The 14,986-nt window shown below is 46.5% G+C and overlaps 1 protein-coding gene across 9 annotated transcripts in view; it reads left to right on the top strand.

Moving 5' to 3' along the window:
• The window catches only part of LOC135918099 (uncharacterized), a 703,603-nt gene that overhangs the window by 559,123 nt on the left and 129,494 nt on the right, over positions 1-14,986 (top strand). For all 9 annotated transcript variants that reach the window (XM_065451754.2, XM_065451756.2, XM_065451757.2 and 6 more), the window contains one exon: positions 5,047-5,234. In XM_065451754.2, the coding sequence (XP_065307826.2) occupies positions 5,047-5,234 (188 nt within the window). The remainder of the gene's footprint in view (positions 1-5,046; positions 5,235-14,986) is intronic.

Genomic DNA, 14,986 nt, shown 5'->3' with positions numbered 1-14,986 from the left:
GATACCCACTTGTTCAAAAGGCAGGCGAGGCGGCGGCAGAGGTTGGAAAAGACCTGGCGGAGCGGTCGTAGGGCGCTTGTAGCGTTGACATTGTTCGCAACTGGCGACGTATTACTTGACTGTGTCCCGCATTCTGGGCCAGTAAAAACGCTCCTGTGTCCGGTTCAAAGTTCTGATGAATCCTAGATGGCCAGAGGTCACATCATCGTGCTTGGCTCTCAGTACGTCCGTTCGCAGACTCTGCGGCACCACCAGAAGGAAGCATGCGCCTTTAGCCGAATAATTGGTCTTGTAAAGCAGGCCGTCACGGACACAAAATCGACCGGTGGCTCCAGGACGCGATGCGGATACAAATAGAGGTTCCAAACTAATATCATTTTCCTGCTCTGCTTTGAAAGTCATTGAGTCTGGGAATGTAGAAGAAATGAGAGCAAAACAGTCATCAAAATTGTCTTCATCACACTTCGTCGTCGTCAGAGGAAGGCGGGAGAGACAGTCCGCATCTGCGTGGCGACGCCCGGACTTGTAGGAAATAACAAAGTCAAAATAACAAATAACTCCTGCAGTCGAAGAGCCCAACGTGCCAGTCGGCTACTCGGGTCACGGAGATTCACCAACCAGCACAACGCGTGGTGGTCAGTAATGATAGTGAACGGGCGTCCATAGATATAGGGCCGAAATTTTCGGACAGCAAAAACAGCTGGCAAGCATTCTTGCTCGGTCACAGTATAATTGCGTTCCGCCTTAGTCAAAGAGTGCCTAGCATAAGCCACAACGTGTTCAGCTCCTTGATGACGTTGCACTAGTACAGCACCGATGCCAATGCCACTGGTATCGGCGTGCACTTCCGTAGGTGCGGATGCATCGAAGTGACGCAATATGGGCCCTGATGTCAGTAGAAATTTTAGCTGGTGGAATGCGTCATCGCAAGCCGATGTCCAGTTGAAAGGGACGGCTTTTTGGAGAAGACATGTTAGAGGGTACACCACGTCGGCGAATCTTGGGACGAAGCAACGAAAATACGAGCACAGGCCCAAGAAACTCCTCAACTCCCCGCACTGACTTCGGTGCTTCGAAGGAGCTGACTGCCTCAATCTTCCGTGGATCTGGCCTCACACTGTTTTTGTCGACCAGATGCCCAAGTACTAACGTCTCGGTTTCTCCAAAACGACATTTCTTGGCATTTAGGAACAAGCCGGCTTGTTTGACACAATCCAGAACAAGATTGAGACGGCTGTTATGTTCACTCAATGTGCTGCCAAAAATCACCACATCATCGAGGTAGCACAAACAAATTTCCCATTTAAGTCCTCGGAGGATAGTATCCATGAATCGTTCGAATGTTGCTGGCGCGTTACAAAGGCCGAACAGCATAACATTACATTCATAAAGACCATCTGGTGTCACGAAGGCCGTTTTCTCCTTATCATCTGGGTGCATGGGTATCTGCCAATACCCTGATCGCAAATCCAGTGATGAAGAGTAGGCAGCAGAATGTAAACAATCGATAACATCATCAATTCTAGGAAGTGGATACACATTTTTTTTGGTGAGCGCATTCAGTTTCCTGTAATCAACGCAAAACCGCCACGATCCATCCTTCTTCTTTACTAAGATCACTGGTGCTGCCCATGGACTAGAGGACTCTTGAACAGCACTTTTCCGCAGCATGTCTTTCACCTGTTCAGCAATAACTGTCCTCTCTGTTGAAGAAACGCGGTAAGGCTTTTGCCGAATGGGGTGCGCAGATCCAGTGTCAATTCTGTGGCAAGCACGAAAATGCAGAAGTGAAGCCTGCTTGTCGCCTTGTGTGAAATCGATTACAGAAAGATGTACCCGCAAAACTTTTGCGAGAGCGTGGCACTCATGTGAGGGCAGCGCCTTGTTGATCATCCATAGGATCTGCTCTTCAGAAGTGCTTTGGTGAGGATCGCTAGTATGAGACTGCTCCTTCTCGCTTAGAACTGTAATGGAGCTGTAAGTAATCTCGTCAAATACAGCGAGCCATATATCACGCGGAAGAACAGCAGGGACGCAAGAACAATTGAAAGCCCACAAATTTGAGGCGCCATTCACTACTCTCATGACAGAGCGCGGTACAAGCACATCTTTCTTTGCACAGCTCAACGTAAGTGGCTGGACTTGCGCGTCAAACGATGAAAGGTCGGCAGCAGGGAAGTTGACAGCGATACGTGACAGCGACCAAGGCGGTAGCAGTAAATCGTTCGAAACAACACAGTAGTTTTTCACTGGTAAGGATGTGTCGGCAAGGGTAGCGAGAAGCGCGCTATTCAAAGTAATTTCGCCTGTGCCACAGTTAACGGATGCACCACAATCCTGAAGAAAGTCAATCCCGAGAATCACATCATGAGTGCACCGTGGTAGTACGAGAAGTTTTGTTTTAAGATCTTCTCCTCCAAACAAAACACTTGCAACACAAACACCAAGGGGAACTAGGCACTCCCCACTGACACCACGAAACGTCACATCACCATTCCACGGGAACACAACTTTCCGACCCAGCCTCTCTTTGAAAGTCACACTCATGACGGAAACGGTAGCACCAGTATCCACTAATGCTGTTGCAGGTATACTATCAATTAACACATGCACTTTGTTCTTCACCGTCATAATAGGCAGAGGAGTATTTCGCAGAGATGCAGACTGTCCGGCGACCTTACCTCCATCGGCCGCGCCGGCTAGTTTCCCGATGGGGGTGCTGACGTAGCACGTCGCCGTGGTGATGGTGAACGGCGTTGGCGACTGGTTGGGGCCGTCAGGCTGCGGTCTGAAGCTGGCGAGCCACTCCTTCTACTATATTGACGGAAGGTATTCTGGGGTGGCGCGCCTGTGGTGTTTGCAGTATCAGGGTCTGTCGGCCAACGGTCGTCATAACTGTCACGTTCAAAATTAGGCCAAGTTGGTGGTGGGCCATATGTTGTTGTCTGTCGGTGCCGGCGACAAAAACGAGCAATGTGTCCTGAGGCGCCACAGCTGTAACACACAGGCGATGCGCGACCGACGTTGTAAGCCTCGGGGTCAATCCTGGGACGCTGCGAATAAAAAATGCGATCTTCCGAGTTCCGATTCGTGGTGGTAGCTCGATGAGTTCGTTGATTGTGCGCCATGTCGCCGGGAAAAGTACGTCGGTGCTGTCGCAGCTGATCGACTCGACACTCTGCGATGCCTGGCAAGGCAGACAATGCGGACACAGTAGATGCACGTTCTTGAGGTTGGTTGGAAGCGCAGCCAAGCTGTTCGACATCCACCCCTTTGGTGTGTCGTTCAAGTTCTTCGCGGACAATTTGCCTTATAGTGTCCGCAAGGTCAAATTGAAAACTGAAGTTGTCATTTTCGTCAACGCTTGCCACCGTTGTGACATTTGCTAACCTGCCGAACTTTGGCGTGATACGGCGCAGCTTCAAGGCCTCAAATGTGCGGCAATGCTTGATGAGGTCGGCGACCGAGGCGAGACTCTCCTTTCCGATTAAATAATTGTACACATCCTCGGCTATGCCTTTGAGAAGGTGCCCAACCTTGTCCTCTTCGGACATTCGAGGATTGACCGTTCTGCAAAGCTTCAGGATTGCCTCTATGTACGTAGTACAAGTCACACCTGGGACTTGAGCGCACTGAAGCAATGTCTGCTTCGCCCGCTTCCTTTTTGTGGTGGAATCGCCGAAGCACTCTGTGAGGTGAGTAACGAAGCTGTCGCATGTTGTGTAGGTATCTTCATGGTTCTCGAACCACACTAGTGCAGTGTCTGTGAGGAACAGAACCACATTGTCGAGCTGAGCCGCGGAGTTCCAGCCGTTGTACTTGCTTACACGCTTGTCGTGGGTTAGCCATTCCTCCACGTCCTCGCTGAATTTTCCTGAGAAAGGGCGAGGCTCCATTTGGTGCATCCAGGCGCCGGTTGTTCGCACTGGAGCAGCCAGAGAAGGCTGTTGGTCACCGCTGTGGGACATCGGGATCTCAAGTGGTGTTGGAGGCAGTCAAGCGAAGCGTCGGCTCCGGCGTGGCACTTGCTGCAGCAGCTCCATCGTCTTGGTCGAAGTACCCAGCACCTCCACCACAAAGCTGTTACGGTTAATGTTAAACCAGTTTTATTTAAGGGACGAGATTGATGGTGAAGTCAAGATGGCATCCTGAGGCTGCGCCAGCTAACGTCTTCCTTCTCTTCTGCTCGCCCGGCTCATGCCGTAGCAATATGTTAATGGGATGTTATGACCAGCAGTGTGTCGAGGCAATCTGTAAATCATCACGAATGTCCTTTTAACCATACAGGCAGTCTCTGATGTCATGGTCCTCTCAGATGGCGCAATCTCAGAGATGCTGTCGCTGTGCAGCGCTTACAGCAAGGAAGCCGAGCGCGTGCAGGCCAGGCCGTCTGGCATTCTGGCTTCCTCTTGTTGACACACCCTTCTCAATAAAGTGGGATTATTGGATGCACGTTTTCTGCGTGCGAGGTTGTGCAGATAAAAGCATCGCAACAAATGTTTCTCCCTTAGCTTTCCTTGTCTTGGTTTTATGATGGTGTCTTACTACAGTTGCAAGCTCGTGAGCCTTTTGGGAAACAGCGTCGGACATTTCTCCCTGTGCTGTGGAGAAGGAGTGCCAAAATGGGAAAGAAGGCAAAAAATAGAAAATAAAAATATGTCAAGTATGTTTACAAGCATACTGCACCAAATTTGCGCAGATGCCATGGCAGTTTTGATTCAGTGTGAAATTTGTTGCGAACATTGCAAGAGAAAAGCAGAGGAATAAAGCCACTTTGCACAAGGGCAGCCAAAGAAGGTTTCATCCGGCCTGATGTTGCAAGTCACTTCTGTACTTCATAACTGAAGTTTTTTAGCGCACGAAAAGGGACAAAAGGCAGTGGCAAGACGCGGACACAGCGCCACTGTTTTTCGTCCCTTTTCGTGCACTAAAAAACCTAAGTTACGAAATACCAACACGCCCTAACCTACGCTCTGTACTTCAGTCAGTGCACAAGTACTGTGTTTTGAATACTGTTTTAACAAGGATTTGGAAATGTTCTTTCAGCATCCCATTCCCAGACAGCTTGCCTACAGCCGAAGACCAGGCTGCTCCAGTGTACACAGTGGGCGGCAGCGAGTCCCAGTTGCTGCAGCTGTGTGTCCCACCAGGGCCCCTGGGCTTAGTGCCCTGCACCCGCGTGGCCTGGGACGTGGCCAGAAGGCACCAGCACATCGCTCTGGGCTTTGCTGACGGTTCGTCGTTGCTACTATTTGCTTATTATTAACCTGGTAGCATTAAGGTCCTGGTGTCACAGAAAATCTGGTGTCAGCGTTGGCAGTGTTGTCCGTCAGAAATTATCCCGTGCCACACAGGCCCTCCGTGTGGCATATAGGCATTACTGAACTAATTTCTAAAAGTCAAATGCATGAGAAAATTTGTAAAGTTCGAATTACACAACCTACGGACATGACAGCGTTAGAGTGTAATATCAATATATGAGAAAATCATTTGAATATACGGGAAAACATCATTCTGTTATACGGAAACTCAAACACAAACCCCTTTTTTCTTGCTTATGGGGGTATGAACCATTGATGAGTCGCCGGTTGTAGCTTCTGCCTTGCCCTGCACTGATTTTGTGATCTGCATATCATTGTTTTCTATCGGGCACCGTGTTGCAGAATATCTGGAGTTGGTGTAAATGGGGCCCGATAAGGCCATTGTGTTCCACTCTTGAAGACAGCACTTAAGTGTCCCCCAAGATTTCATATTTTATTTATTTATTTATTGGGTAGTGCTAGCCTGTATTTCAGGCCTTAAGCAGAAATGGGTTTTACGGAATGATCTACGGAGTGCAATACTCTGAAATACAGTACAACCTCGTTGATGCGTTCCCATTATGTACGTTTTCCCAGCACCAACATTCGCAGTCGAAAACACAAAAAATGACCCAATAGAATTACTCTCAATTGTTAGCGGTTCTTATGTTCCAGGAAAACACAATTTTTCAGTGCCAACCGTCAGTACGTCACCAAACTGCAATCGTATTTATTTATTTTTTATTTATTGATACTGTCAGCCCATGACGGGCTATTACAGGAGTGGATGTAACATACATAAACAGAGAAGCGCATTAGTAGTGTGATTGAACAATGCAATAATGCAATGCAATGCAATAACACAATGCATGCAATGCATGCAACAACAATGCAATGCAATAAAAAATGAAGTAGCACTGCTAATATGAAACACATTAACAATATAATTACAGAGCACATTTTGACTTATTATGTCACAAAAATTACTACAGAACATCAGGGTGTATCAGGGTACATAAGACAATGTATTGCTTCCAAGAATGCATTAACTTATTTTATTTGGACAATTGAGTCAGGCAAAGAGTTCCACTGCTGAATTGCCCTGGGAAAATAACTATACCTGAAGCAGTCATTGTGCACTGTGGGAGGAGGTATATACATACTGTGTCTGTGCCGTGATGTTTCCTGTGTCTTGATTTGGAAGTACTTGTCGTACCTTATTTTGACATGGTTATGAATTACTAAGAACAGGAATTTAAGCCTTTCATAATCGGTACGTTTTTGCAGAGGTGGAAGCTTTGCAAGTTTGCATAATTCAGTCGGGGAGTGAAAACGGCGGTATTTATTAAATATAAACCTAGAAGTAAGGCGCTGGACCTTATCTAGTTTTAGAGAGTTACTTTGGGTGTAGGGATCCCATACTATTTTTGCGCACTCAATTATAGGCCTTAGCAAGGTTTTGTAAGCTATAATTTTAATTTCAGGGGAGGCACAGTGCAAGTTACGTCTCAGCCCCCACAATACTTTGTTAGCTTTTGCACAAAGCTCATTTACATGAAGATTCCAACGCAAGTCGGGTGTAAATATAAGACCTAGGTATTTATGTCATTTAACTCCAGCAAGCTCATGACAGTTGATACTGTATGGGAAATTTAAGATATTCTTTTTTCTAGAGATGGACATAAAAACCGATTTAGTTGGGTTAAGCTGCATTTGCCACCGATCACACCAGTTCTTAATTTCCTGTAAGTTAAGATTAAGGTCGGCCTGATCACCTGGTGACTCTATTCTCTTGTACAATATGCAGTCGTCGGCAAACATTCTTATTTGGGTAGTGATGTCATTTGGCAAATCATTTATAAAAACTAAGAATAAGAGGGGCCCTAAGACACTACCCTGGGGTACCCTAGATACCAGGGGAGATAAACTAGATTGCTGATGTCCCAATTGAACATATTGTTCTCTATGTTCAAGGTAGGAAGTGAACCACCGCGTAAGGGAAGAATTTTTGAAAGTAACACTGATTTTAAGTAAAAGCTTTTTGTGGGACACCTTGTCAAAGGCCTTTGCAAAGTCTAAGAATATTATATCAGTTTGGCCACGGGCATTAATTGTGCTAGAAAGGTCATGCACAAGTTCAATAAGCTGAGTGACGGTGGACAAACCTTTGCGAAAGCCATGTTGACCTGGAAAAATTAATTTATGTTCATCTAAATAGGTGAGCAGATGCTTTGACACAATGTGTTCTAGCATTTTAGAACAGGTGCTCGTGAGCGATATCGGTCGGTAGTTGCTAGTGCCAGAGGTTGGGCCACCTTTATGTATAGGCACAATTTTGCGCGCTTCCAGGCAGTGGGAAACGAGCCACTAGAAATGGATGATTGAAAAATTAGTGTTAAAAACTTGGATGTCCATTCGGCATATCTATAAAGGAATTCATTGGGGATTTCGTCAGGACCTTTTTTTTATATTAACGTGAAGTAAGAGATTGAAAACGCCCTCTTCTGTAATCTTGATATTCTGAATAGGAAGTCTGTCTGCATAATCATTGATGGTAGGCAAAATACCGTCATCGATGGTAAAAACTGAGGAAAAGAAGGAGTTAAATGCCTCCGCTTGATCCTGGCTACTCTTGTCTGTGTGCATGCTACACGACTTAGCCGTTGGATTCAAGTACCTCCAAAACTTATCTGGGGCTTCTTTGAAAAATCGTTTCAGTGTTGATTTATAAAAGTTATCTTTAGACGTCTTCAGGTTATGCCGGAGCTTTTTACCTAAAAGATGAATGTGATGTTTCTGTTCGATCCTAGGACGGAGGGTGCAAGCCTTTCGCATGCGTTTAAGTTTTCTTTTTGTGTGTATTATTTCCCAAGTTACCCAGGGGTTTCTTTTTCCTACACGTTTAGAACGTTCAGGAATGAAATGTTGTATGCAAAATGTAGTCATATCATGGAAAAAATTCCATAGTTCTTCAGTAGTACGAGATGATCTGCACAACTCCAAAAAAGAATAATATGACTGCTCCAGATGTTCCAGTATTGCCAGGTCATTGGCGGCTTTGAAGTTTGGGATCAGGAGTTTCTCGTTCTCGCGCATGATATTAGCACACACATCTAGTGACATCATAACCATTTTATGATCAGAGAGACCTTCAACAATTTCACACATGTTAACAAATGGGAGCAACCGACCAGATAAGAATATTAAATCAAGGATTGAGGAAGTAGTTGGACCCACACGCGTACAAGCTGAGATGACCTGAGTCAAATCATAACAAAAAGTGATCTCAAGTAGTTGTTCACAATTAGGGACGTCATTTCCCTCTGCACAAAGGGTCGACCAATTAATTCCAGGAAGGTTGAAGTCTCCTAATAAAATAATATTGTCTTCATGCTTTAGGTGTGCGTCCATAAAGCTTCTCAGTTTAATGAGCACATTCACTGGAGAGTTTGGTGGTCTGTATATAGCACCAATGAATACTGTACGATTATTAAGTTTGGTTTTAATCCAAAGAGCTTCGACATCAGTGACATGCGGGAGAACACTGAACAATATACATTCTTTAATTAGCAAGGCGATTCCTCCTCGTCTCGTTTCGCGGTCTCTTCTCACGATTTTGTATCCTGGAGGCGTGACTTCGGCATCTAGTATGTCTTTTTTAAGCCATGTTTCGGTAATTGCCAGAATATCGGGTTCATGTTTCAGTACTAGAGCCTCAATGTCCGTTATTTTATTTAAAATGCTTCTTACATTTATGTTTAATATCTTGAATTGTTCAGAAGCACTGCAACGTCGTCATTCGTTGTTACCGTGCTTGTCGTCTCTTTCGAAAGGTGCCTTACATATGTACCTCAAATTGGTAGCCTCATTCCAACCATACACCACATCATTTATTTTCATCTTGTCAAACATAAGTTTCACCTTGATCCCCCTTTTCCTCTCCTCAGAACTAGAGTTTGTGGGGTCTGATGTGGGATTCTCACACCGTACTCTTGGGACAAAGGAACGACAACACAGTAGTGCAAACAATCACAAGGGCATTTATTGCACCTTTCATACATCAATGCCTGCTAGCCGAGTTGCTGTCCACAAAACATGCCGATGGGCGCGCGACAAATCTAGAAGTCCGACTTACCGCGACCGCAAGCGAGCGAATATGTTCGCCCCATGCTGGATCCCAACGCCTGGTCGTTCGCGTGTACGGTCACGCGAATCGTGGCGCGTTCGAAGGTGGCCACGCGAGGCAGTCTCGCAGATGCATCGGTCGCCGCGCGCGCCGATTGTCCGCGCTGTTCGGCGACCCGCCGGGGAAGAGGGTTGCTGCACGTGCGACACGTCCGTCCCGCTCGCTTCTCGAACCCCCAAGAGAGCAAGCGCCTTCCTTTCGGCGCCCAAGTAACCTCGCGGCGTTAGCAGCGCAACACTCGCGCCATCTCTCGGACTGCGCCTGTACCATTCCGACCGCCGCATGTGCGGCGAAGCCGCACTACAGGAGACGCGCTATGCGGGAAAAACATCAGGGGAGGCGCGAGGGTCGCGCATCCCCGCAAGTTCCATAGCCGCTTGCGGATCTCGACAATTCGTTTAGAAAAGACTTCGTTAATTCTGATGTCCTTGCCCCGGAGCATAAAGCAGTTTCGCGGGATTTTGGTTTTATCACGGAAATCTGAGAGTCTCAAAATGATTGCCCGATCTTTACCATCCTGTCGCTTTCCTAAGCGATGAATCCGTTCGACTGAATCAATTTTTAGCTTTAAGACTGCATGAAAAACATCAACATTGACCTTTTTACGTAATGCCTCTTCAGTTTCATTCACATCTTCCCTTATCCCTCTGATAATGAGATTATTTCTCCGCGAACGATTTTCAAGGTCGTCAATTCGTTTGACGAGAGCATTACTGTCAGGATTTGATTAAGGTCCAAGTAGTCAACTCTTTTAGCAAGAGTTGTCATTGCAGCTTTAGTTTCATTGGCAAACTTCTCAAGGTTAGCAAGCCTGGTTGGGGCTTCGCCCAAGATCTCTAATCTTTCCTCTATTTTCGAAAGCCTGCCCTCTACTCGAGCCTCAGAAGACGCTTGATTTTTTTCAATATGAGTTACTTTTTCCAAGACCACCCTCTGTGTCTTAATCATCTCGTTAAACATTTCTTCAGTGATAGGACCGGGATTTTCTTCAACATCTCCCGAGCGGGCCATTAGCAAACGAGCAACGGAAAAACACTCGGATATACAACATAAGAGAGTATGTGGACACGGCAACACGACTAAGCATAGAAAATCACTGCGAAAGCCATATTTTCGAATACCAACCTGCACAAGGAGCGGGAAAGTCGGTGACATTGCCACGGCAGTGTTGCCGTGTCCACTGGTGTTTGCTGAAACGGGCGTCCCTCTTAAAGCCAGAAAGGCAGCAGGTCCGAGATAGTCAGGTGACATCACAGTGCGTGTCGATGATGCGCTGTAGCCATAGTCCACGTGTGGCAGCCGCGATGTGACGGGATCACCGAAGGGTGCGCCTAAGATGCAATCCAGCAAGGTCAAAGGCGATGCAAGCTGGCAGCGTCCATCCACCGTGAAAGGTGCAGCAGCGCTGATCCAAAAGCACCCAGCCAGGGCCTGCACAAGGAGCGGGAAAGTCGGTGACTTTGCCACGGCAGTGTTGCCGTGTATGACACGCTTTCCAGCCGCTAGACCACATGTAAGCAAGAAAATGAGCGAGGCAGGCGTGTTTGAAAACAGTATGTAGTCGCCCGCCATGACAGCTTCACTGTGATACTTGCCCGTCCCATCTCACATGAAAACGCTCGCGCGCACTCAATTTCTCATTTTGGTAGCAGCATATCTTCTCTGGGGTGGTCGTACGTGGCATTCGCAGCTGTCGTTGCCAATCCTATTGTGATAATCATCTTTGCCTATCTGTATCACAGTGTATGGGGCCATCGCGCACACATTTAATAGGCGATAAACAAAATGCGCTGCTATTTCCTGCTGCAGACTGCAATTGCATACATTTTCCAGCTGCTAGGTCCCATGTGAACAAGAAAAGGCATGAGGTACATGCAAATGAGAATAGTATATAGTCGCCCGTCTCACACGAAAATGTCAGCATGCACTCTAAATTTTCATTTTGGTCCCAGCATATCTTCTCCGGGGTGGTCGTACGCAGCATTCACAGCCATCGCCACCAATCCTATTGCAATAAGCATCTTTGCCTATCTGTTTCACAGCATGTGGTGCCATCGGAAGCATTGCGCACACTTTTAATAGGCAATAACCAAAATGCGCTGCTATTTCCTGCTGTAGACTGCAATTGCATACGTTTTCCAGCTGCTAGATCCCGTGTGAACAAGAAAAGGCGCGAGGCACATAAAAGGACAATAGTATATAGTCGCCTGTCTCACACGAAAATGTCAACACGCACTCAATTTTTCATTTTGGTCCCAGCATATCTTCTCCGGGGTGATCGTACGTGGCATTCACAGCTATCGCCACCAATCCTATTGCAATAAGCATCTTTGCCTATCTGTTTCACAGCATGTGGTGCCATCGGAAGCATTGCGCACACTTTTAATAGGCGATAACTGAAATGTGCTGCTGTTTCCTGCTGCTGACTGCAATCGTACACGTCTTCCAGCAGCTAGATTCCATGCGAACAAGAAAAGGCATGATGCACACACAGTCGAGAAGAGTATATAGCCTCACATCTCACATGAAAATGCCAGCTTGCACTCAATTTCTCATTCTGGTACTAGCATATCTTTTTTGGTGTGGTCGCACACAGGATTCACAGCTATCGCTGGCAATCCTATTGCTATAAGCATCTTTGCCTATCTGTCGTGGTGCGATCGAAAGCATTGCACACAATTTTAATAGATGATAGCTGAAATGTGCTGCTGTTTCCTGCTGCAGACAGCAATCGGATACGTTTTCCACCCGTTAGATCCCTCGTGAACAAGAAATGGTGCAAGGCGCACGCAGTCTAGAACAGTATATAGCTGCCCGTTTCACGTGAAAACAACGGTATGCACAGTTTCTTATTCCGGTACCAGCAAATCTTCATCCGAGTCGTCGCACGCCGCATTCGCAGTTATCACCACTAAACGTATTGCAATAAACTTCTTCACTTATCTATTTTACAGTGCATGGTGTGTAGTGCCATTGGTAGCATACTGCACACTTTTAGTAGATGACATTCCATACGTACCGCCGTTCCCTGCTGCAGGCAGCGCGATGTGGGCATCATGTTTCACTTCCGCGGCATCCTGCATCGCCCTCCAGCTCGATTTCCTTTTGGTTTCTCATCGCCCTCTTAAAGACCATGCAAAGGAAAACAACCAATCGCATCTCGGGCTCAGGGAGCACCACGAGCTCGACGCGCGTTGGCATCTCGTCTCGTGCTGCAACGATCTGCGTGACCCTTCGCATTACGTAGATGTCAACAATAGTTGCACAGATTTTTTTAGTTACTTTGGATCGTACGTTTTTCCCAGTTAATACATGTTTCCTTGCATTTTTTTTCTTTTTTTTTTTTCAATACGTATGAATGAGCTTCTACAGTACTATTGTATACATCTCAGTCAGTCGGTCCGCTCCACTGGGTTGGCGCTCACCTTCCATGTTGAGTACCGACACTCCAAAAAACTAAACGTCCCCATGACATCGCATCTGCACAGGTTCGCACTGGGACATTCCGATACTGACAGGCTACTTCAAATGCTGCAGTTCTTTGTGGAAACCTTGAGCTCAAGTACTACCAGCAGTATTCCAACACGTAGCTTGAGCAGTGAATCACGCAGGTTACAGGTAGGAATGAGCGATACAGGTATCAATAGTCTGGTACAACTTTAGAAAAAAGGGGCATTTTACTCCTCCAAGGCAGCTGCATACAAGCCTCCACCAATCGGCACGCACTCTATACTGACTTCATGACCCAGACGGCCGGTGATTCCGCTGATGGAGAAGATGGCCGCCCTTGCTTCCAACTGAGCCAAGTCACGTCAGTCATGTGCATCTGCCCCTCATCAGAGTGAATTCCCGTACTGTTGCGATGGTCGATCATGCTGGAAATAATATTGCGAGCTTACGATGCACCATTCGTGCCACATGCGTTTATTCTGAGCCGTGATTCGGCAACAAAAGATTGCAGATAGCATCGCTGACACTGCACTACACTTGGTCTGAAAACGGGATCCCACGGCGACACAGCGCTGCAAACAAGCATCCTGCGCCTTTGTTCTATGGTGTTTCGTTTTGCTTCAAACTGAAGTTACGACGAGGAAAATTTGCCAAAGTGTGGTGCCTACTGTTAGTGGTGAGTGTGTTCGTGTACTGTGTTGCTGTGTTTTTCTTCGGACGGGGTGAAGTGATCGAGCAATTCTATTCTCAGGAGAAATGAGAAAAGTGTACGCAGGTGATATAATCCTACAAGTGTCTCCACAGAAAAGATTTGCGAATGCAGCCTCCCGCACAAACATGCGTTGCTGCCACTCAACGCAAATGATCGTCGTCAGCAGTGTTAAAAGATAACCAATCTTCTAGCGGTGTCGTTAGAGCGTTGTGTAGCACCGTCAAGTGATTGCTGCCCACCAGTGCTAACAATCAGTGACACGCACTGCTTGAGCGAATGTCATTGAATTAGTAACGGTCAGATGTTTGGTCGCAGTGTCTGTTTCCTTAATGTCAGCCCCAGTACCAAGTCGTATAAGATCATGATCGTTAAACTGGTGCCTTTACAAGGGCATAAATATGAGTCGCTGTGTGGCTTAGTACTCTTTGCTCACTGCACATGCCAGCTGTAGAGTGCCTGCTGTCACACAGTCACTTATAAGGTGTGCTGCCAGCACTCAGTATGCTTTCCCACAACACAGCTCTGCGCTGCTTTTCAATATTCCTCATATGTTGCTGCTAAATATTCCTGTGACAGTGTTAAGGCAATCTAAAAATTTGAATTTCCGAGGTTACCAAGGAGGCACAACAGTACTCTGAACAACTTGAAAGAAAGAACTGGTATGAAACATGTAACATGCTTCAAGGGACCCTAAGCAGTAAGCACACATGGGCGGTACTCAAGACTTGTAGCGAAGAAGGAGAACAAGAGTGCCACAAAACAGAAAGTGCAGAGACACATACACAACCATCCAGTAAAGAGGAAGGCATTATCAAACAAGTGAAGGAGAAATTCCTCGGAATGGAACGGAACATAACTGTACATTCGCACTTTGACGAGTATCGAGGCAACCCAAACATAGAACATAAAACATAGCTTGTCCATGTCTTTCATTCTGTTTTCTGTGTCTTATTTTTTGCACCTAAAACCATTTCTAAAAGCCATGTACCAACTAGCCCAGCAGCAGACTTTACTAAACTGTATCGACCCTTCACAGAGGCAGAGATTGAAAGGTCGCAGTTTTAAAGTAACGCTATGCTGTAGGAAAACGACAACATTTGTCTCTGGTCGCTATTGCCCTACCAGCTCAACGCACATCCTCGTCTGGTGCCGCAACAATTTGCGCGAAATCGACATGTCAAAACTTCCTGCTAAAATGCCTGGCTTGAAAAAGGCTTGCCGTGTGGAGTGCATGGCACAAAGACCAGCGTGGCGAAGGGGCACATTTTTTTTTCTTTTCTTGGATTTTGCGCTCCTTTTCTTTTCAGCACAGGCACCCAGTAGCCATATTTGTTTGTT

Source organism: Dermacentor albipictus, chromosome 3, assembly GCF_038994185.2.
Source record: "Dermacentor albipictus isolate Rhodes 1998 colony chromosome 3, USDA_Dalb.pri_finalv2, whole genome shotgun sequence".
Taxonomy (NCBI): Eukaryota; Metazoa; Arthropoda; class Arachnida; order Ixodida; family Ixodidae; genus Dermacentor; species Dermacentor albipictus.
The sequence above is the reverse complement of the archived record's forward strand: the minus strand, read 5'-3'. Positions and strand labels throughout refer to the sequence as shown.